Source organism: Lissotriton vulgaris, chromosome 2_2, assembly GCF_964263255.1.
Source record: "Lissotriton vulgaris chromosome 2_2, aLisVul1.2, whole genome shotgun sequence".
NCBI lineage: Eukaryota > Metazoa > Chordata > Amphibia > Caudata > Salamandridae > Lissotriton > Lissotriton vulgaris.
In genome coordinates, this window is record NC_141688.1 from 26661563 (window position 1) to 26686496 (window position 24934).

A 24934-nucleotide genomic window follows, 5' to 3' on the forward strand; every position below is an offset into this window, starting at 1 on the left:
AAATTTCAACTCCTTAAAAATATGCTAAACATCAATATTAAGTGATTATGTAAGTTTGCACGATTTGTATAACGTGACTAACGAAAAGCAAAGGAACACTTTGCAAAGTGAGAGGCAAAGATAGTCAAGCAGTGATTGGAATATAAGTTGCCAAAGTACAGTATTAGCTCACTAGTGCTGGCACTTAAGTGCACTGCTGTTTTTTAAGACGATGTGCATATGTGATTAAGTAAAATTCTGTTACTCTAAGTGCAAAATAGCATACACGTTGCCCGATGTTATATGTTGTGGTGAGTGGTAGCAAAATGTGCATGACCATTCAGCAGACCAATGGATGAAGAGTGCTGACCAAGAGTCAAAGGTGTATGGATGTATTTCTGATTTTTTTTGTTTTGTCTGTTAAATTCACGAGGCTGGCGAGAAAGTCAGCGCTGTCTGGAAGCCAGACATAAAAATGTCCATTCAGTGCCTACAATGCCGCCAAGCCTGAAGCGTCAATGGTGAAAAAATATCAGTGACTGTTATCTCTCTTGGCAGAAAAGAGATCACAAGAAACCTTTGCTTCTTAGTCATTATTGGCTAGAAAAAACAGTGAAAAGAGATAAATTAGGAACCAACAAAAGGTCAACCTGCCGCTCTAGCGCCAAGTAATACTGATAATTCAGCATATTTACTAGAGGAAAGATTTCTCAACAAGCGATTGGACAGTCTATTTGGGATGAATTCCAAAGCCTTCAGCAGAAATTTTACTCTGGCCCTTCCTTCACCTCCAGGTGATGTAGGAACATAGCACACCATATTATTGGGTCCAATTACAGTATTTTGAAACTAGAAGTGTTAGTGAACCTAGTTGAGACTTAGGAGGAAGAGTAAGTACTTTTCCCTTCTATGGTCCTATTTCTGTTCTGATCACTTAGAAGAACATTGCCTGGATGGTACTGACTTTTGTGCAAAAGAGTCCTTTTGGAGGTCACCCTGCCAACTTTAGTCAAACATAACTTGATCTCACCCCTCTCCCATAGCCTTCAGGAGCATGGTGGCACAAGAGTTGCTTGCCACCACATATCCTGCTGCTAGATGCTACATTTTTATCATGGGTATCTAAAAGGGACATTTTCGTGCTACACCGTCTGCAAGGCTTGAAGCCCGAGTCCCTTTGAGGAGACATTTGACCTAGTCGCCATTGAATTTTGTCTGTGAAGCTGAGAATTTTGTCAGGGGGTCATAGAGAGCCCTCTGGACTATATCACTGTCATGAAAAACAAGAATAGATGTTAACGCACTGGTGGGTGCCTAATATACTCTGGGTACACTGCTTCCGGAAGTAGACTCCTGGTTTGAACCACATAACACCTCTTGGTGGCACTCGAGAATCATTGTGAAAAAATGTTTTCTGGGACTGGTTATGTATAAGCTGAGGAATCAGCAGAGGCATCTGTAGAAAGTTTATGTATAAACCGGACCTATTACTTCTGAAGACAGGTAACATTTTCTTTACTTATTTGACCTGAAAATCCATTTGCTCATAGTGCTGGTGGATTTTTATACAAATGTTAGATTCTTTTCTAGTTTTCTTTGCAGTAGATTGTACTTTTTAATCCGGTCTGGTGAGTTAAGGAACATGTCTAGGCTAGTTTTTTTTTGGCACCTGCACTAGAGCAGCCTTTGTCTATTGTGTTCCATTGATGCAAGTGCTTTTTGTCCGTTTTTATCGGCAGATAAGTGACAAAGCTGCACAAGAGAGGGATCGAAGTGGTTGTGGTGTCCCTGGTGGCGCGGGAGGAGTGTGCAGTAGCATGGGGACATCTGGAGGTCGAGAGGGTGGTGCTGATCGGCCACGCTCTTCCCCTTCTCAGCGCTTAATGTCTACGCATCACCATCATCATCATCTAGGGTACTCACTACTTCCAGGCCAGTACCAGCTACCTTTTGCAACAGGTCAGCCTATTTTATAAACCTGACAATTGTATGTTAATTGCCATTCTTAATGTTTTCTGGTGACACTGTGCCGTTATATTAACACCTAACTCTTTGTAGCGTTCTCTCGACTCCTCAAAGTGTAAACACTGAATTCCAAGCTTAAATGCAGGTGATTTAGCATCTGGCTACAGACCGCTCTATCTTTCTGTTGCTGAGCACTTAATGCAATCCATCATCAATTTAAATGCACGCCAGACAGTGTATTAGCTTATGCTTGATGACCACTCCTCCACCAACTGGTTCCACCCCTTATATTTCTCAATATTACATTTAGGGAGTTTTAGTCGAGTCACTATCATTGTTAAATGACAAGGATTGGTACAATGTCTGGATACATTTCTACCAAGCTACATAGGCTTACTGGGCTCTTATCCAGTGACTGTTGTTGGCACACAACTCCTGGATTACATGAGGTGTGGTGGACCGACTATTGAGTCAGGCCCCATTAAAAATATTGCTCCAAAACTTTGACTGATTTATCTAAAAGTTTAGACTATTTTAAGGCTATCATTGAATTCTGTGGCCCGACAAAACTGAAATTGACCACAATTCTATTAAAATCTTTCATTAAATAAAATGCGCACTTTGAAACTTGCTTTAAACCAGTGTTTTATAGAAGGCTACAATAAAGCCCCTCAGGCACCTTTTCACTCTCTAATGAGAACTGCTTTAGATTAGCTTAACCTCATAAGTCAAGCCATCCATTCTTTGAATTCTTAACTTCAAATTTGTACCTTAACAGTTAAACTTTTTGGCACGATCTGATTGTTTAATTTCCTATGATGGGCACTTTTACAAGATCTAAATCGTGTGAAATTGTAGGACTTTCTTTCCTATCAAAGTTGCTTACTTGCATAGTCATTTTGTTTTCAACACCTTCATGTTATGTTATATCTGTGCTCACAGAAGGTAAGTTGGTGTTCGAGGCATATGAGCTGCAGATTGTACACTTTGCATAGCTCGCCATCTGGTGTTGTGCTCGGATGATTGCATGTTTTTGTCTTCGGAGAAGTCTTGTAGTTACGAGACCGGTGACGACTCCTTCGGTGTAGAGTGCGCATGGGCTTCGGCTCCATCGTTAGATTGTTTTATTCCGCCATCGGGTTCGGATGAAACTTGCTGCGTTCCGGTTCGGAACTGTTTCCAGACCCCTTTGACGTGCAATTACATTCACCACGGTATTGTTTCGATTGCGTGCCTTCGATGCGCACCTCGAAAGCTTCCATCACTCTTCGCCTGCGTACCTCGACGCAGGCAGTTGGGCCTACCAGCGCCGATATAGACGGATGTCGATGGAACGGACTCCTTTTAAAAAATGTCCACAGAGTGGTGCTAAATTTCCACACTCAGACCTCCATCCTGTATGCAATTTGTGCCTCTCTCCAGAACATCGAGAGGACAATTGTAAAGCCTGCCTTTCATTTAAATCGAAAAAGACTATCCGGGAACGTCTAGCTCGATGCCGATATATGCAGCGAGGCACAGGCTCCATCCCGGACATCTTCAATCCAGGTCCCGATAACCTTCCGGAGCCAGAAGTGATCCTGGACTCCGAAGCAGACTTCTCCAATGCCGATGAGATTACTCCAGCTCAAAGGGACATCAGTACTGAAACCCCGGCCAAGTCCAAAACAATGGCACTGGTAACACCTTCGCGCTCAGGTTCACACCGTGCAAAGACTTCGAACGCCTCGGGCTCGGCACCGAAGGACAGACAAAAGCCATCCAACTTGAGCCAACCATTTAGCGCCGAAAAACCACCCTTGGCACCGTAGGTACAACTATCCGAGTTGCCATGCCCTCTTCCGTCGACACCGATGAAGCACTTGATAACGAAACCAAAAGACTCGGATAAAAAGTCAGCGCCGAAGCAACTTGATAAGGCATCAACACCAAAATAGCCGGATAAGCCACCGTCACTGAAAAAAATGGATAAAACTTCGGTCCCAAAACAAACTGAAAAACCTTTGGCACCCAAGCACATAGAAAAGACTTTGGTACCATCAAAACACAAGTCACCGAAAACTCTTGCTGGAAACTTTTGCACAACCACAAAAATCTACTCATGTCTTACCTATGCTACAAGGCCTTATCAGACATGCTCCTGAGGTGTTTAAAGACCCAGTCGGAGCTAGGGTTCTTAACCCCAGAGTTGATAAAAAAATACAAGGCAGCTCCTAGTGACCCTATCTACATTAGGGGCCAATTTCCCTTCGATTCGTTAGTGGTAGCCAATGCGCGTAAAAGGGCAAACTCCCAGGGATCAGGTGACACACCACCTCCTGACAAAGAATCTAAGCTGTTAGACGCTGTAAAAAAACAAACTTTTATTTGATCTGTTAAAATCATAAAAAGAGTGGAACATACCACCATGATGAAAACGTCACAAAACAGGTACAGATAAAAATGACATTAAAATTTTTTTTAGTTATCGTAACCCTTGTGTGGAATGGAACCACAGAGCAGCGAATTATCATAACAGCAATAAAAACATGTCCATGGTTTCTGGTGAAATTAAAATGTTGATGCCAACGGAAAATGGAGAGGGCTCACAGTTCAAAACTGTTATGTATAACTTTCTGTCCAGTTTCTTAAGTCACTATATTTCTGTTTCCTGGCACATTTACAGGTGAGGCCATGTTTATGCCTAGGGCTTGTCATAGAAAGAGACTTTGAAAGAGAGTACAGAAACAGGTCTGAGAAAGACTTAGGCCGGATACTTTATACCCTACTGCCAAGTTCTTGTTTTGGTGTTCCAATCTTTCCAAGGTTTTGTGCGGTTTCTTTTTTTTCTAGTTATTGTGCTGCTAGGGACAAAAATTTAACGTTGTTGCAAGACAGTTGAACTGAAGAACCGCTGAGGCATTTTATGACGGCCGCTCTGCAAGTCCGGATTTGAGTTTCTCTTAGGATTGGCCTTAAAAATGACGTCCTTAGGTTATGTAGTGCCGGACAGATGCATAATAGATGTAGTAATGACTCTGCTCCATTGTCACAGAGGCGGCAGTCCAGGGATGGCCAGGTCTGTAACCATTTTGGGGTGAGATCTTTGTTGGAAAATGAACCCAATCTCAATAAGGACAATTTCCGCTTGTCTCTGAAGCTGTCTTGCAGATAGGGTTGTGGTTTCATATGCCTCCAGCTGTTAGACGCATCAGGTAAACGTATGGCGTCTCGGGCTGCTAATTCATGGAAAATTGCCAAACACAAGCCCTGCTAGCAAGATATGACAGGGCCCACTATGACAAGCTGGAAAAACTAATTCAACATCTTCCACCAGAGTATAAGGACAAAGCTAATGACCTTGTACTAGTAGGGAAACTAATTTCTAATATCTCAAGAAAATGTGCACTAGATGCAGCAGACACCGCGTCACGTGCTATAAATAATAGTGTGCTACTATGTAGACACGCATGGCTTAGAGTGTCTGGTTTTAAGCAAAAGGTGCAAAATGCAATTCTAAACCAACAATTTGATCAAAAGCACCTTTTCGGACCTGCAGTTGATGTATCTTTAGAAAAAAATAAAATAGATACAGAAACAGCAAAGTCTATGGGGGCCTTAACCTCGCCATCTGCCAGAGGTTCCTTTTGTCGCTCCTTTTACAGAGCAGGTTCCAAAACTAACACATCAGAACACCCTACATCCTCCTACAAAAGTCCCAACTAAGGCTCCTTTTCTAGGGGATACAATAGAGGAGGTTACAGAGGTAACAACAGCAAGGGTAGAGGCAAAGGTAACAACGCCTGCAACTCCCCTAACAATAAACAGTGACTTCCCTACGCTTCCCCTGATCATCCCACTCCTGTCGGGGGACGCATCTCACAGTTCCTCCCTGTCTGGAATTCCATCACAACAGACAGGTGGGTAAGACAAATTATCCAGTATGGTTATTGCCTGTAACTCACTTCTACACCCCCAAACATTCCAGCACCCAATGTCATTAAAACATCTAACGCTACTCAAACAAGAAGTCTTGGCAATGTTACAAAAGGATGCAATAGAGCCAGTTCCTCTACTTCATCAAGGGACAGGAGTTTACTCCCTTTGCTTCCTAATCCCTAAAAAATGACGGCTCTCTGAGACCAATAATGGACCTCAGACCGCTAAACTGTTACATTCATTCAGACCACTTCCACATGGTCCCTTTACAACAAGTGCTTCCACTACTGCAGCAAGGCGACTTTCTCTCCACTATAGATCTAAAAGACGCCTACTTCCAGATTCCAATACATCACTCTCACAGGAAATATCTCAGATTTGTGGTAGATGGTCAACACTACCAGTTCAAGGTGCTTCCGTTTGGAGTCACCACAGCACCCAGGGTCTTTACCAAATGCCTCGCAGTAGTTGCAGCCCATCTCGGAAGACAACAAGTTCATGTTTTCCCCTACCCAGACGATTGGCTTATAAAAGCAAACACCTTCACAATCTAGGATTCACAGTAAATCTAGCCAAATCCCATCTCCAGCCGTCTACAATGCAAAAATATCTAGGGGCAATAGTGAACACACTCACAGCCAAAGCTTATCCCAATCCGGTCAGGATAAATGCTATACAAACACGAGTTCAAAGATTTCAACCACAACACATTCTACCAGTAAGAGTGTTCATGCAACTAATAGGAATGATGGCATCATGCATTTTTCTTGTCCCTCACGCAAAGCTACAAATGCGCCCTTATAAGAATGTCTAGCACACCAGTGGAACCAGACTCAAGGTCAACTAACAGATCTGGCGTTGATAGACGACTGCACCCATCACTCTCTGCAGTGGTGGAACACAAAAAACCTTGCCAAACGACGGTCGTCCCTCGATCCACTTCCACAGCTAGTGCTAACAACAGATGCGTTGCTCACCGGCTGGGGAGCACATCTCAAAAACCATACCACTCAAGGGTTATGGACATCTCAGCAAAAACAATTCCACATCAACTATCTGGAATTGTTATCAATCTCTCTAGCGCTGCAATTGTTTCAACTGCAACTCCTCAGCAAAGTTTTCTTAATCCGTACAGACAACATGACAGCAATATACTACATACAAAAACAGGGGGGGGACACTCTCTCCAGTTATCCCGTCTAGCACAGAGCATCTGGAGGTGGGCCATTCAGTGAAACATATACCTCCTAGCAGAACATCTACCAGGAGTACACATTCAAATAGCAGATCTGCTCAGTCGTCAAAAACTGCAGATCCACGAATGGGAACTTCATCCTCAAGTTCTCCTCCATTCTTTCGCATGTGGGGGCAGCCAGACATCGATCTGTTCGCCACACACAAAAACACAAAATGCCAAAACTTCGCATTCAGGTACCCGCACCCATTGTCCAAAGGCAATGCGCTATGGATGAACTGGTCAGGAAAATTTGCTTACACTTTTCCGCCTCTCCCACTCATTCCATTGCTAGTGAGGAAGCTCCAACAGCATTCCCTTACAATGATCCTAGTTGCTCTAACATGGGCAAGACAACCATGGTTTACAACTCTGTTGCCGCTATCAGTAGTGCCACATCAAAAGCTGCACCTCTCCCAAGTTTCTCACTCAGAACCATGGAGAGATAAGACATCCACATCCCAACCAGCTCAACCCGGCTCCTGAAATCCTAAAGTTTGGATACCTCAAGCTTCCACAAGAATGTATGAACATTATCAAAGAAGCTAGAAGTCCTACAACATGAGCGTGCTACACTGTAAAGTGGAAAAGGGTTGTCATTTATTGCTCTAACAATAAAATTGACCCACTAGATGCTTCCATTCAAAACATAATTTATTACCTTTTGCATCTACAACATTGTAATCTAGCGTATACATCACATAAGATTACATCTAGCTGCCATAGCAGCCTACTTGTAGAACAGACAACATCTGACACTTTTTAAAGTTCCCCCAATAAAAGCTTTTATGGAAGTGCTTAAAAGAATAATTCCACCAAGAGCTCCAGCCTACCCAGTGTGGAATCTCAATGTAATCCTTAACAGACTAATGGGCCCTCCTTTTGAACCTCTACACAAATGTGAATTACAATACCTTACTTGGAAAGTGGCGTTTTTAGTCGCCATCATATCTCTCAGAAGAGTGAGCGAACTCCAGGGATTAACCATAAAAGAACCATTCTTACAAATCCATCACAACAAAGTGGTTCTTAGAACAAATCCTACTTTTCTACCCAAAGTAGTTTCTGCCTTCCATCTCAACCAGTCAGTTGAACTACCAGTATTCTTTCCTCAACCAGACTCGGTGGCAGAAAGAGTGCTGCACACTCTTGATGTTAAGATCATTGCTTTATTACATACAAAGAACGAAACCATTTAGGAAAACTAAACAACTTTTCGTAGCTTTCTCCCCACCTCATAAAGGCAATCCTATATCTAAAACAGGAATTGCAAGGTGGATTGTAAAATGTATACAAATATGCTTCCTTAAAGCTAAACGCACATTAACCATTCAACCTAGGGTTCATTCCACACGCGAACTAGGGGCATCTATGGCATTCTTAGAAAACATTCCTCTAGATGACATATGCGAAGCAGCAACTTGGACCACGCCACACACCTTCACAAAACACTATTGTGTAGATGTGCAAGCAAAACAACAAGCTAGTGTGGGCCAGGCTGTATTAAAAACAATTTTTCAAACTACTGCAACAGATACAGGTAGCCACCGCTAAGGAGGATACTGCTATATAGTCTATGCAAAGTGTACAATCTGCAGCTCATATGCCTCGAACGAAAAATGCTACTTACCAGTATGCATCTGTTCTTGGCATGTAGAGCTGCAGAGTTGTACACGCCCACCCTCCTCCCCGGATACCTCTATCTGATCCAGTATTATCTCAGTTAGATACATCACGCATGGACACCTCTCTATTTCTCACTACTCCATCTAACCCTACTGGCAAATCAATCTAACAATGGAGCCGTAGCCCATGCGCACTGTACACCGAAGGAGTCACCGGTCTTGTGACAACAAGACTTCTCCGAAGACAAAAACAACATGCAATCATCCGAGCCCAACACCAGATGGCGATCTATGCAAAGTGTACAACTCTGCAGCTCTACATGCCAAGAACAGATGCATACTGGTAAGTAGCATTTTCCTTTAAGGTACCATGGAGATGTGCTTTCTTTCATTTGGCCATGAATTATTCTGAATAAGATGAACTTACAAGAAGTTAATCACTCAGAACTGTTAAATAAATGAAACATAAAGCAGGTGCCTTTTTTTTTTTTTTTATTAAATACAGGTCTTTCCTCTACCGCCCTGGTGACCAGCCAGCAAGGTTCAGCACCTTCATTATATCCTCCGCCTAGGAGGTGAGAGCGGTAAGCAACTTAACTCTAAAACTTTATTAATGCTCTTTATTGAGAATCCAGAGGAACTGCTTACGCCACATGAGTAACAAGTTTGCTCCAACCTTAATTTTAAAATTAATTTTAAAATACCTTGTTCCTCTTACAGGAGTGTGGTGGGGACATAAGATTTGACCCTTTTTGAATGGTTTTAATTTAGCTTCATTCTTGATGTTTTTGAGTTGGGAATGTAGTGTGTGGATATTTTACAGTTATTTCAAGCCGAAATACCATTATTGGACAGTATTGAGGTCTCAGTTTATGAGGTCATGCCTTGGCCTCCGGAACACTTTAACTATACTGGCTCATAGGGCTTGGGTTTCTATTGGTTGTGGGGTTTAGAACATGACAGTCTATTGGTTCCCTAGGATTGTTTAGGGGTTAGAACTTCTATGGCAAAGGTTCTCATTGGTCAAGGTCACATGATCCATAGGCTTATTTAAACTGGGGGTATAGGGTTTCCAAAGAAAGGCTGTCTGGTTAAAAGTGCTGTCAGTTTGGGCCAAGGGCCACCAACTCTGTGCCTACACCATAAGCACTTTAGGTAAACCACGTCTCGATTGCAACAGCATGGTTACTACACCCTAAATACTACCTTTCGAAAATGCATGACCCTTAATGTACATTAACTGAGGGACCATAACTACTTCTAAACCACCCTCATCAACAATATAACCTCTTCAACACCAAAAACAACATCAGCACCAAATAACCTATAAAAACCAACACACCAACTCTAAAACCGTAATTGAAAGAACTGACCAACTCACTTGCCAGAAGAAGTCAAACAAAATAGGTATGCAGTTCCTGAAAGGCAAGGGGAATGAGGTTAGTTAAGTGCGGAAATGGCGTCACTTAATAGCATGAGGAAAGGGGGTTCCCATATTCATTAAAATTGTTCTGGTTGGACTTCCATTTCCTGTTTTAACCCTTGCATGGTCCATTGACCCACACGTCACACATCTACAACTTTAGGTCCATCACACCGACGGCACCAAACGGCATGGAATAAAGATCTCAGCCAAAGAGCCTTTCATAGGGTGCCTGTAAGCTATTGCAGCGCCGACCAGACGATGCGCAAGCCCTATGATGAAGCATGACACCCAGCTGGCTGGGTGTGTGAGGGCCCTAGGAGGAATCCCCCTTTCCTCCTGCTATTAAGTGAGTACACTCCCACACTACGCTTACCTCATGCCCCTTGCCTTTCAGGAACTGCATACCTATTTTGTTTGACTTAATTTGGACATGTACGCTGGACCTCAAAAAAGCCCTTAGTCCCCCTTCTTCTTGTACTTACCAGAAGAAACACTAAAATCAAGGGAAGTTTACAACATATGATAACTAGGTTCACTGATCATACCTTCCCCCCGGAACCCATAACACCCCATTCAAACCACTGGACAAAACAGCAGTTTACACCACCACTAGCATCCACGTACATGCACACACATCTCACACATTTGAATTGTCTAGGCAAACAACCTCCCTTCCAACTGCACCCCAAGGTGCAACCATGCTGCTCCCCAACACATTCACACCAAAATCCCCTATGGCTCTGTTTCTTCTCCAATGCTAGATCACACAATCGCAGAGACATGAAGGAAAAGAAAGACCACAACTGCAAAGCTTACTCTTCAACACAAGATACAAGAACAAAAGTGACTTCAACATTTTTGACCTACACTCAGAAACCTAATTACAGAAAGAATTTACACTTTACAGGAGAAGTGTGGCTCAATGATTAGAGCGTCAGACCCTGATGCAGAGGTCTAGCCCGGGACCAGGGTTCAATTCCCCGCCTCGGCGGGTTTTGGGCTCAAAATTCCACGGACCTGATAATTCTCGCCTCGGTGCCTATTCCAATCATGGTGTCCCACTAGACAACTCTGGGCAATAGCTTGCTTAATCCAGGATGGGTTCCACAGCAGTATTCGTACAAGCACCTTGAGACCCTTGCGGGTGAGTAGTGCGCTATACAAGTATCAATTTACAATTTCAATTTACATGCCACCAAGATATCAACAAAAATCGTATTGACAAAATTGGACGAAGTCTGGCCGTCATCCATAAATAAAATTTAAAAAATCACAAATATTAAAAAAATTAAAACTACACCATGGAGAGCTGCAAACCTGTGATGGTAAGGTGTCACTCCACTATAACTTATGCTTTGCTCATAATATATAGACCACCACCTAGCAATGCAAATGTTAAATATGTCTTATTAGATACAGTGACCAAGATCCATCTGGACCACCTAAGCCTTTACATTGTAGGAGACCTCAGCATATGTTCTAACAGGTAGAATCTAACCACATCCATAGCTACCACAAGCAATTTAGAAAACTTCAACTTCCAGCAAATGTTTCTGGCCCAGCTCACTCAGCTGGACATAGTCTAGATGTCATATTTGCATCCTTAGGACAAACCACAGTTAAATATAGCTCCCTCAGTAACTTGAGGTGACCACAACATCATCACCTTCAAGATTAACACATCTATCAACGACTGGACTTCAAAGACACCGAAAATCAATAACAAACGCTCATACAGACAATGCAAATATATAGACTTCTACAAACTCAACCCCCATCTTGAAAGAACCCCCAATAAACAGGCAACCAAAAGACATTATCACCTCCTACAACTGGATCTGCACTTCACTGGACAAATAATGACGTTAAAGGCCACATTCAGGGTTGACACCACATGGATTAATGGCATTGAAATGACAACTCAACATACTTCAAGGCAAGTGGAGCAAATCAAGAGATGAAACAGACAAAAGTAGACTATCCACTATAACAGAGCTTGCAGAAGAGCCACCAGAACTACAAAAATGCAAAATTAGTGTACACGCATAACTAAAGCAGACTGCCCTTCTGAAGAAATACAAAGTTTACAGCAGAACTCCACAATCGTGAGTAACAAAGCGCAAGAAGCACCATAATCAAATGGAATGGATCTAAAAATGTAAAAAGAGAATTACCCTGGAACAGAAGACAACACCAACCATGCATGTGCCGACTAACAATGAATGAGACAAAAGCAGTTCTATTGATTCATATTTTCATATCTAGATGCTTGCTGCACACACTCAGAAAAAGATTTTCTCTAAATTATCATCACAAGCAGACCATCAGGATAACCTTCTGATCCAGCACATCCAAAAATCTTTAAAGATATCCTCCGCACGGGGCGTGGTCAGGCCGCCGACCGACATGGCCACGCAGCCCTGAAGCTCCGCAAACAGCCCACGCAGGACAGAAATATCTTTTTTTTCCCAGGCTGCTGACCTCAACCAAGGGGCACTGCAGTAAGCGGTGGCGATGTGAAACATGAGAATGCTCCGGAGCTGCATAGATAGCCCAATCACGGCGAAAACAGGCTGGATCCTGCTGCGGAGGTGGCGCCACTACACTCGGTGGGCGGACGCGGATCGGCCTCCTTCATCTCGGGGTGGCGCTGCTGCAGCCGGCCTGACACTAAGAACGCAGTAAGTGTGATGGGCGCGGGCCGCTGGGGTCCACTCCCCCCCTCCCCCCCCCCCCCCCCCTGCTCCCGGTACTCCCTAAGGCCCCGCGGGGATAGGGCCCGCGGGAGAGCCTGGGAGACATCTGCCTGGCTGAGTAATCTTGCCTGAGGGGAGGAGAGTGGCAGGCCTAGCTGTGCATTGTGCCCGGCCGCCCCACGAGGAGCTATTTGATCTGGCCGCCCCCAGCGCACGCACCATCTGACCCTCGCCGGCCTTTTGTCACTGGTTGCTGCAACGGACCAGGCCTGCGGCAGTCATCTTGAAGCCTATAACTGCTGAGCAACGTACTGGACAACACTCACCACCATCTTCTGCATAACCGCGCCTCATCAACGGTCACAATCGTATTGCTCCTAATATACTGCGGTGCCATCCTGTCTCTCCTGGCTCGCTGCCTCTGCCCCTACTGCGACTCTGCACATGTAGCCAGAACACTACACCGGCCACCTGTGCTCCTTCTCGCAGAGTATCCAGCAACACCCATAACTCGGCTTTGACCCTCCTCCTCCCCACGGTGCCATCGGCGCAGCGACCTACTTGATTTACCGTAGAGGCATGGGCTGAAAAGATCCTAAACAAAGCATCCTGCCATTCGAAAAGCGGACCAAAAAAGCGCAGGACTTATGCCCCGACATGGCGGAGGGTGGACAAGACGCTGGCATGGGAGGTGACTCTTCAACCGCTGCGGACTCGCTGAGCATTAGATGACCGATTTGACGCTCTTGGCAAACAGAGGTGCTGGGTGCAAAAATAGAGGTGCACGACAAGCGGTTGGATGTGGCAGAAGCCAGGATCTCGAACATTGAAGATAGCTCAGCTCAGTCTGTAAAGCGCCTAGAACGAGTGGAACGCATTCTAAAGGAGGTCGCTATCAAAAACGAGGGTTTAGAGGCGCGCAGTCTGTGCAAAAACATGCACGTTTTGGGGGTCCCGGAATCTACAAACACTGGCCGCATGGACACTTTAGTCGAAACAGTGCTCATTGACCTATTTGGCAGAGAAGCTTTCACCTCCGGTTTTGTGGTGGAGCGTGCTCATCGAACTCTGGGCCCTCGCCCTAACCCTGGGTGCCCTCCCCGACCTATCCTGGCCCGAATTATGAACTATCGAGATGGGGACACTGCTCTACGACTGGCCAGGGAGAGGGGTAATACGATCTGGCAGGGATCCAAGCTAGCCCTGTACCCAGACTTCACAGTGATGGTACAAGAGACTAGACGTAAATACAATGGGTCAAGGCCACCTTCAGAAACTTGGGTCTCAAGTATGGTATGCTCTTCCCGGCAAGGCTGCGGGCGACTTTAACGGTAGGCCACAAATTTTTGATTCGCCTAACGATGTGCAGGAATTTTGCCAGACTTATAAGAACAAGGGTGGCCAGCAGAGCATTGACAAGGCGGGCCCTCTCTTCCACGACGAGGCTCGAATGCTAGCATGGAGCACTTCTCCACTGAATGAACGGGCATTGATATTGTATAATTAGACCATGCCCTTGTTTGAGACGTGTGTATTGGGATACTAACACACCTATGACATGAGTAGTTACAAAGTGCTGGGCAATCGGCTGGGCAATCGGCCGGTCATTGCCTACCCCTCCATGGGACCCTCAGTTTGGTACCTAGTGAACTGTTGCTCTAACTTATTGCATTATTCTGAATGTTCCTGGGAGGTTTGGTATCGTTGTTTGACTGGATTTGTTCCTCGCACTGGGGGAAGCGAGGCTGGGTGGTGGGAGGGGAAAGGGTTATGTTGGATACAACTGTTTTTGCTCACTCATTATTATGCTCTCTGGTCATCTACACTCCTATTTTAAGATTATTAATATTATTTAGTCATTTAAACCACCCAGACGACTAAGATAGGTAATGTGTCAGGCTCTCTGACCTGGCCCTAATGTCATGGAACGTAAGGGGGCTTAATGACAACTGGAAGCGGAAACATGTAATACATTACCTGCAGAGACACAATGTACACATAGCATTTCTGTAGGAGACACATTTACCTAAGTCTGAGACAACACGGTTCGCTTTGGGCTGGGGGCAACACTGCTACTTTTCAAATTTCAGCAACTGCTAGGGGCACAGCAATTCTCATACATAAAAAGGTCCCCTTTCACTTTTACTCCATCTTATGCGACAGAGGGCCGCTACACTATAGTTTCTGGGGAATCGCTGGGACACAACCTCAGGTTATTGTGCGTTTATGCACCCAACACGGACTGCCCCGACTTTTTCCAGGAGCTGTACGCGCAGATGACGTTAACACTCTGATAATTGCCGGGGATTTCAATTTGATATTAGACCCCACCTTGGACTGCTCCTCAGTCTCGACTGCCACTAAACCACGTTCATGTAGGGTGCTCCGCGATCTCTGTGACTCCCTGACTTTAATTGACATATGGTGGCCGCAAAACCCATTTGCCGCTGCTTATACTCATTATGCCGCCCAATACAACACGAGGACTAGAATTGACTATTGGATACTCTTACCAGGTAAAAATCACTTGTCCTGCGTTACCAGTATTTAGTTCAGTATACCAATAAAAAGCCCTCATTCACGTACAGAGGATGGAATTGGCGGAATATCTTGATTCTCCGCCTGACTCTTAAAAACGTGACAGCATCATCATAGGATTAGTTCTCATGCTTCCTCCACCCGGAGGGGGGGGGGGGGTTTCAGGCACTTGTTAGGATCAGGATATATTAATCTGATTCAAATAAGGTCCATAGGTACCTTATGTTTTACAATGCGGGCATCGTCTGGCGGCCAAAGAGTCATTCTCCTGCTTCGGCGCTGCTTGTCCTGACTCTTAGTCTGGGGGCCCGGTCATGATATTAGACCCCACCTTGGACTTCTCCTCAGTCTCGACTGCCACTAAACCGCATGCATGTAGGGCGCTCTGCGATCTGTAACTCCCTGACTTTAATTGACATGTGGCGGCAGCAAAACCCTTTCGCCGCTGCTTATACACATTATGCCGCCCAATACAGCACGTGGACTAGAATTGACTATTGGCTACTCGTGCCAGGTGCCTGCCAGTGGTACAAATCCATCACCACACTCCCTAGGACCTATTCCGATCATTCCCCCGTGCTGCTTCATCTCCTAGTTCCTAGACCTGAGGGCTACGAGCGCCAATGGCTCTTCCCATGCCGCCCCTCTGAGGTGGGGAAGGCGATAGAAGACTATTTCACCATTAATACCGGCTCGGTGGACTCATGGGCGGTGCTTTAGAAGTCTTTAAGGCCTACATTAGGGGCGTTTGTATTGCAAAACATGCCCGTGTTGAGAGACTTGCGGTCTACACTGTCCCGTCTTGAGCAGCAGCTGCCAGAGCTGGACAGGGAATGCTTGACTAACCCTAGCCCAGAAAGCACGAAACGACGGATCTCATTATTAACCGAATTAGAGATGCAGCTGAACAAGAATCCCATTTTCTGAGTAAATACGCGACAGCCCGCACGTACGGGGAGGGGGAGCACCCCGGCCGTATGCTGGCACATTTGCTGAGGCCCCTGTAGAATAAAGCCTACATTACTGAACTGAGGACTTCCTCAGGGCAGCTCCTCAATACCACTATCGAGATCTGGGACAAATTTGTCGACTATTATACTGATCTGTATTCCTTCAGGGCTGTACAGGATCCCACTGCGCAAGAGGAGCATCTGTCTGAGGTAGCCCTGGTGTATTTGGACAAATACATGCAGAATTTTCTGGCAGAGCCCTTCTCGACGAAGGTCATTGGTGCAATAGAAGCCTTGAATGGCTCCACAGCACCTGGCCTAGACGGCTTCACTGGCATTTTTTATAAGACATATAAAGAAGTACTGGCCCCTAAGTTAATGGAAGTCTACGCCGAATCACTTGAGCGAAAGGTGCTGCTCCCTTCGCTCAGAGAAGCAGTAACTATACTTCTACCTAAGCCAGGCAAGGATCCCCTTCATTGTGCTTCGTATAGGCCGCTATCCCTACTGAATTTGGACTACAAAATCCTCACAAAAATGATTGCAAGCAGCCTCGCACTACTGATGGACAACATCATTGCCCTAGCGCAATCAGGATTTGTTCCCCAAAGATCCACCTCACTCCATCTCTGCACCCTGTTTGCTGTCCTCCATAGAATAAACCCGGAGGTCCCCGCAGCGACCATTCTCAGACACGGCGAGGGCTTTTAACTCCTTAGAGTGGCCTTTCTTTGTGTCCGTCATGCTACGTATGGGTATGCCCAAGGGATTTCTTGCCAATACGGCGATGCTATACAGCGGTCCCACTGCGAGACTGCTATTGAACAGTTCCCTGTCAAGCTCCTTCCCGTTATCGCGAGGCACCAGGCAGGTATATTTTTTATTAGTGGGTTCCACAGGCATGGTTAAACTCTAAAATGAATTGTCTTAGGGCATTATCGCAATCTCATCCCTCCATAGATGCTGTCTACATATTTCGGCCAGTCATTCACTGCCACTAGGAATCAACGGCCTTTGTCAGGACTGAGAGATCCCTGTTCTGAATCGCTGTGCTCATTTACTATGTTAATATGATCATAGGACAGTTGAGGCATGCAAGATGGCCGCCTGGTAGGAGCTCCTGTGAAGAGCTCCCAGTGCTTGGGATCCCTTAACGGGCATTATCCCTGTTAGCACCCGCCAGCCCTCACCAGCACAACGGAACGAAAGCTGAAAAAGCAGCACAAGCAACTGGATTGCTCGCTGACCGGATTAGCGGTAGCTGGAGCCTGAAAAGCTCGAACACTCGACTCCGACACCACCATCGCTGAAGCCCCGGGAGCCTGCTGAACCTACACCGCGGATCATCCTGTCACAAGACCAGCACTGGATTCACGTTGGCATAGAAGGCATCCCAGTCGTGCCGCAGGGGCGGCTGAAGCTCCGGATAACTGTTGATCCTGCATCACTTGCCCGCTCGAAAGCATCGGAGGGCTGAGAGAGGCCCCCCCCCCGCGCACTCAGCAGAGACGTGGGCTGGTGCACCGGTGAGCAGCAAAGGAGCTCCAGAGGCATCGGGGGGCAGAAAGGACTCACGGCGGTATAGGAGGGCACCCCCGGCAAGCCGCAGTGGCGGCTGAAGCTCCGGGAGCCTGCCGAACGGACTCCGCCCGCCCGCTCCACAGCAGTGAAGCAGTGAATCACGGAGGCTACTGAGAGCTAAAAAAAAAAAAAAAAAAAAGACCGCCCGTGCCACAGCAGAGGAGCCCCAGCGACGTCTAAAAGGCCCCCCTCCCGCCCGCTCCACGGTGGAGGACGCTGGCCGCTGCGCTGTGACTGCAAAGGGACGTGGCAGACCCCCGCCCCCCCCCCCCCATCACCCCGCACCGCAGCACCGGAGGCTGGATACGGTCACAGGAGAGACGACGACGGAGGAGTAGAGACTGTCCCCGGCTGCCCCGGAGACTGGATGCTGCCCCGGAGACTGGATGCGACCGGAGGATGTGGCGCCCTGCCCTGAGGAGCGAGTGAAGTGAGCCCCGAGTCCAACAAGAGCTGCAGGGGCGACAGAAGACCGAAGCCTGCCCCCATTGACACCGTTGGATTCCTGGTAATCGGTTGACTGGCCTCACAGGGTAATACAGGCTTGGAGCCCTGATTTGTGACCACGTTCACACAGTGCACATATATCTACGAAGGGGAAGGGATAGAGCCAATATCGGACTAAAACAAAACACTGCTTCTGCAAAATTCTGCAAAATTCTGCTGGCAAGCGCAACAGGCACACAGAGTCTTAAGGTATTTATTTCTCCCACTCGCCTGCTCACTTTTTAAAAGAAACTACCTCCTTTGTTCAAAATGGCTGGGGCTATAAAACTGTAGCAATAAATCCCCCCCCCCTACCTACCTCTGATGTCCACGAGGCCCCTCAGCTTAACTCCCCCATACAGAGATAAGAATTCCTCCCAGCTAGACTGAGCATGGCTTGCTCAAACAGAAAGAGAAATTATTACCCTTATGCTCAAAGTAATAGCAGCAGACAGAGGACTGTGAAGGGAAACTGCTCCTCCCTGCTATCTATGTAACAGCAACAAACAGAGGACTACTGTCTCTATCTCACCTATGTGGCGGCCATTTTTGACTAGTCTCTCTCGTGGGCGGCCATCGTGGTCTAGTCATTTTCATCATTATCTAAACACACACTAAGAACTTATTCATTCTAGACTAATCCCAACGACAGAGTACCTTGCTCAGTGATGTATCTACACCTTCCTGGGAAAGAATGCCTGCCTACTATTGCAGTATTATACTTCTACCTATATTTTGAACATTTGTAGTGCACAGATTGCTACCTCATATATGAAAGAATGCCTGCCTATTTTTGCAGTATTATATTTCTACCTGTATTTTGAACATTTGTAATGCACAGATTGCGACCTCATATACCTATACCTATTATTGCAGTATTACACTTCTACCTGTATTTTGAACAACTGTAATGCACTGACTACTACCTCATATACCTTGGTTGCTAACTAATGTCATCTCTGATTTTTGATTCATGTACACTACTGTCTACATCTGTGCTCTGTTCGTATATTCGATCAGCAGTATATTTGAACTTGTATTCTGCACTATTCTGCACACTTCCGCAACCTGCACCCATCCCCGCTGTTATGCACCGATTGCTACCTCATACATCGCATACTTCTTCTGTATTCTGCACTATTCTACTTCTTCTGTATTCTGCACTATTCTACACAGTTCTGCAACCTTCATCCATTCTCACTCTTCTCTCCTGTAATGCACCAATTGCTACCTCATATGTCTGGTTGCTCTCTAGTGTCACTTCTACCTGTATTGTGAACATTTGTATTACACAGAGTGCTCCCTCATATATTTTGATTGCTCTCTGGTGTCACTCCTACCTGTATTTTGAACATTGGTAATGCACAGATTGCTACCTCATATTTCTTGGTTGCTAACTAATGTCACTTTGATTTGTGATTTTTGATTCATGTAAATTGCTGTTTGCATTTGTATCCTGTCCTTAGATACTTTCATTATTATACCTACACTCACACTTTGTACTTTGTAATTTACTGTATGTATTTGCTCCACTGCTCACTCTTATATTCTGGTCATGCTGGTTGATCACTAGTGCCACTTTTGTACTTTATAACTTACTGTAGGTATTTGTTTCTCTGCACACTCTTACATTTGGACTATGTTGATTGATCACTAGTACTACTTTTGTACTGTGTAACCTACTGTATGTATTTGTTTTTCTGCACATGTGTACCACTATAGCGCATTCTCCCATACCCACCTAATCCATCATCGCAACATGGATCCTATCGGCAATCACACATATAAAATAAACTACCCACCACCACTCACTAAAAAAGCCGCTAAACGCTTTAAACACAACTTCCTTAGGTCACACCCTGAAACCCCCTTTGCTGACACCTACTTCTCGCCGGTCAATGGATCCCTGAACACTGATATCATCTTCCACACCACACGCAGAGCTCAATGGAGAAAAGCGTTCCTCACCCTACTCGCCGTCTCCTCCACCAGGAAATCAGCTCACAGCCTAACTCTCTCCATCACACCATCCCAAGTCTTTCCAGGCAGAGCCACCATTACTATTTACAATAACGGGATTGTCCTAACTCAATCCACAGACCGGAACCTGGAACTGCTAGACAACTTGTTCCCCACTTTCAAAGAACACCTCTCCAATACACGGACCAACATACATATCTCCTCCAGTCCCACCAACCATGACCTCACAGCTACATACTCCTCAATCAGGGACACACCTACCACCTCTGACCTCCCATTCCCCACCCACAACCCCACTATCCCAATTCAGCATTCAAGCACAGACACAGATCGCTCCCCCTCATTCACCACTCACACCCCTACTACCAACCCGCGGACCTCCACACATACCTTCAACACTCCTCTCACACCTACAGCGGGCATTAACACCCCGCTCACCGCTGACAGCACAGCACTCACCCATAACACACCTAACTTAGTCCAGCACCAGAATAACACGCACTCCGACAATTCCCCCCCTCTATCCCCCCCCATTCTCAGTCCACACTACCCTCTAACCAGCTACGCAGAACACACCTGCTCTCTTAATTTAACTCCCCCTCCCCTCAACAGGACCATCTCCAATCCCACTTCCCCTCCTACTCTCAGCCCCCATTATCCTTCCTGCACCCCCACCACGGCTATCAGTCTCCCTGCCTTCACCTTGACCCCTCCGCCTACCACCAATGCCCTCACTCATACCACCAACCTCCCCCCTACCTCATCCACACTCCATCCCGCACACCAACACAACGCAGACCTGCTCAAACACCAGCCCACTCTCCCACCTGCACACGAATTCCGTGGTCAGCCTTTCACCCCTGACTGCCACCCCCACCTCCACCACCTACCCCACGATGGACTACATCATGGCCACCCTCACTCAGATCAAAGAAGACATACACACCATCAAAGAACTACTCTCCACACACCCCATACACCCCTCACCCACCTCCACCTCCCCTCTCAACTTGTGCCCTAATCCTCCAGCTGACTCCCTCACTCAACACGCCCCACACCGGGCGTCAATCCCTGCTCATAGGCGCAGCAACTGCCCTCGTCCCCCTCCTCGCCCCTGCAACCCCTCACACAACTACACCTCCCCGCCCAACGTGTCCCCCACCCTTCCGACTAACTCTCTCACTCAGCTATCCCCCAACCTGACCTCAATCCCAGCGCGTAATCGCAACAACCGGCCTCGTCGCACCCACAACTCTTCTTCTGACCTCGACACACTCACCCTTCTCCGCTCCTATGACCCAGCCCCCCAAAATCACACAACCACCCCACACCTCAACATTCCCACGATACACTCAAATCCCCTTAGACCCCCCACACTAAACAGCAGATTCTCCATCCCCAACAACCTTAGAAAAGTCCCTCTCTCTCTAGAACCATCTACCACCCTCAACACACCCCGTCTCAAATGCACTCTTCTCAACTGCAGATCGGCCTCGAAACATTCAGCCGCCATTGCTGACCTCCTCTTATCGCGGGACCTTGACCTAATCATCCTGACTGAAACCTGGCTAACTGAATCTTCGACACCTATAATGGACATTCTGGTTCCTCCCAACTACCACATTATCAGGCTCGACAGAACAGGCAAAATAGGTGGTGGAATCGCATGCATCTACAGGAACAACCTCTCTGTTCAGAAAGTCAATTCCACCTCCCTATCATCCCCAACATCCTGGGAATACATCTGCCTCGACATTATTAGTGAGGGCAAACCGATATGCTCTCTTCACAGCATTTACCACCCACCCAGGGACAACTTCACCTTTTCCCAACAAATCATAGATATGATCTCAACCAACTCCGGACGGCAGCTCACCCAAATATACCTCGATGACTTCAACCTCCACTGGAACGATCGCAACGACGCGGTGGTAAATAGTCTTAAAAATTTCCTCGATGCCCTTAACCTCACCCAAATTTGCAACAGCCCGACCCACGAGAAAGGTTCTACCTTCGACCTGATCATCTCCAAAGAGGACTCTATCCAACTAGAGTCCATCCAACCCTGTGACTGGTCAGATCATCATATTGTCACATTCTTTATCAATGAAAAAGTCAAAGTTAACCCGGCTCAACTCCCTAAGCCCAAAGTTTGGAAAAGAGACTCGAAAAAACTCAACCCAGGCTCTTTGCCCCCTAACAGTTGCAATCTCCTACTCCCACCGACTGGCGCTACGGACGTTCGAACCCTGACTGACCACTATCTCAACGCTATGACCTCTATAATTAATGAGGCTGCACCTATGCAGCTAAAAAGAGTATCTTCTAAAATCTCCAATCCATGGTACGACGGGAGTCTCAATGAGGATAGACGAGACATGCGAATGGCAGAGCGTACCTGGAGATCAGCTCCCTCTGCAATTCACCTAAAAGATCTGAAGAAAAAGAGAAACGCCTACTTAAGGAAAATAAAACGCTCGAAATCAAAATTCTTCAGCCTCCACCTCGACCAAGCAAAAAACCGCCCGAGAAAACTGTTTGAGCTAATCAATTCACAATCCAAGGATCAACCCCAACCACTCAACACTGGGCGTGAGGCACCCTCCTGTGAAGACTTCGCTGCTTTCTTTATCCAAAAAACTGACAAAATAAAGAGCGATCTCCTCATCGACGCAAGCCTCTACTCCAAACCCCAGTGCCTAGCACCCACTGAACCAAAAAACAATGCTATATGGTCAACCTTCGGCACATACTCGGAAGAAGAAATTGGCAAACTGCTCAGCACCCTGAAACCATCCAATCACCTCACAGACCCCCTCCCTGCTTCACCAGTAAAATACTTTACCCCTTTGCTTCTCCCTCTCTGGACTAAAATTATCAACAGCTCTCTCCAACAAGGAAGCATACCGGACTCCCTCAAAGTTGGTCAGGTCACACCTCTACTAAAGAAACCTACAGCCGACCCCTCTGATCTCAACAATTACCGTCCCATCACCAATATTCCCACTCTCGCCAAACTGATGGAAAAATGCGCACAACTACAATTGACTAAACACATTGAACAATTTGATCTCCTCAACCCTCACCAGTCAGGCTTCCGAGTAGTACACAGCACAGAAACTGCTATGACTCACATAATTGACGACGCACTTCAAATGCTAGACCAAAACGACACCTGCCTCCTCATCCTTCTTGATCTCTCTTCAGCATTCGACACCGTTAAACATGAGAATTTATTAGAACTACTAAACACAAGAATGGGTTTATCTGGAACTGTTCTCAAGTGGTTCACTTCCTTTCTTCACAACAGGTCGCAGAAATTCAAGAGCAACAACCTGATGTCCTCGCCAATACCGGTAACGCTAGGCGTCCCCCAAGGATCCTCTCTATCCCCAACTTTGTTCAACCTAGTCATGGAACCTCTCACCACCTTGCTACAAGCATCCAATGTACACTTTCACATGTATGCCGATGACACCCAACTTTATCTCAAATTACAATCCCCCAATGACATCTTGCTCCTGATCTCAACGATCAGATGCACCCAATCCTGGCTTGCCGATAATCACCTCAAACTCAATGCCCTGAAAACAGAGTTCCTTCTGATCTCACCTCCAGCGAAGATATCCACCACTCAAATTTGGCTTAAACTCCTAACCGCACTCAATGTCCAACCCACCATTGTGGACTCAGCAAAATCTTTAGGCATAACACTCGACACCAATCTCAACATGCAGCAACATATCAGCAAGGCAACAAAGGGAGCGAACTTCCAGATCAATACTCTGAGGAAACTTAAACCCTTCCTCCCAGCCAAAGACTTCCAAACCGCAGGACAAGCACTAGTCATCCCACGAATTGAATACGGCAGCACCGCCCTCTGCGGACTCCCCCTAACTACAACCGCACCACTAAGAGCTTCTCTAAATGCTGCAGCGAGACTCATCACTGGGTCAAAAAAGCACTCCCATATTACCCCTGACTTGAGATCCCTGAATTGGCTGCCTTTTGAAGCCAGAATTCATCTGAAAATCGCCTGCATGACACACAAGTTGTACACCTGAATTCCCCCGGCTACCTCGCTCAGAAACTGACAATCTCTGGGGGAACTAGAAACACGAGAGGCACAACCAATCTGCTGCTGAAACCTCGAAGATTCCGGAAGGAATAAACATATAAGCGCTCCTTCTCAGGAATGGCGCCTAGGATTTGGAACTCACTCCCTCCCGAAACCAGGCTTATCTCTTCCACTTCACTCTTTAAAAAAAAAAAGTAAAAGCTATCCTCATGGCTAAATACACTTGAACTAGTATCTCGAACTCTGTTAACACTCTGCACCGACCTGTACTTCATGTTTGACCCCTTTGCTTATTTGTATGAGTTGTCTTATTACTCACATAATTGGCCTTGTACTGTGTTATCTATTGATTTATCTGATTGACTATGTTCCCTCATGTACCCCTCTATGTAAAGCGCTCTGATATCTGCGAAGATCTTGTTTGCGCTATATAAAACTTTCAAAATAAATAAATAAATAAAAATAAAGATTTGTTATA

At 46.2% G+C, this 24934-nt stretch overlaps 1 protein-coding gene across 5 annotated transcripts in view; it reads left to right on the forward strand.

Annotated features, from left to right (window-relative positions):
- ZNF609 (zinc finger protein 609) overlaps nt 1–24934 on the forward strand; it is a 935315-nt gene that overhangs the window by 901312 nt on the left and 9069 nt on the right. For all 5 annotated transcript variants that reach the window (XM_086959222.1, XM_086959221.1, XM_086959226.1 and 2 more), the window contains exons 9-10: nt 1719–1938; nt 9227–9305. In XM_086959222.1, coding sequence (XP_086815348.1) covers nt 1719–1938; nt 9227–9300 — 294 coding nt within the window. In that variant the 3' untranslated portion in view covers nt 9301–9305. The remainder of the gene's footprint in view (nt 1–1718; nt 1939–9226; nt 9306–24934) is intronic.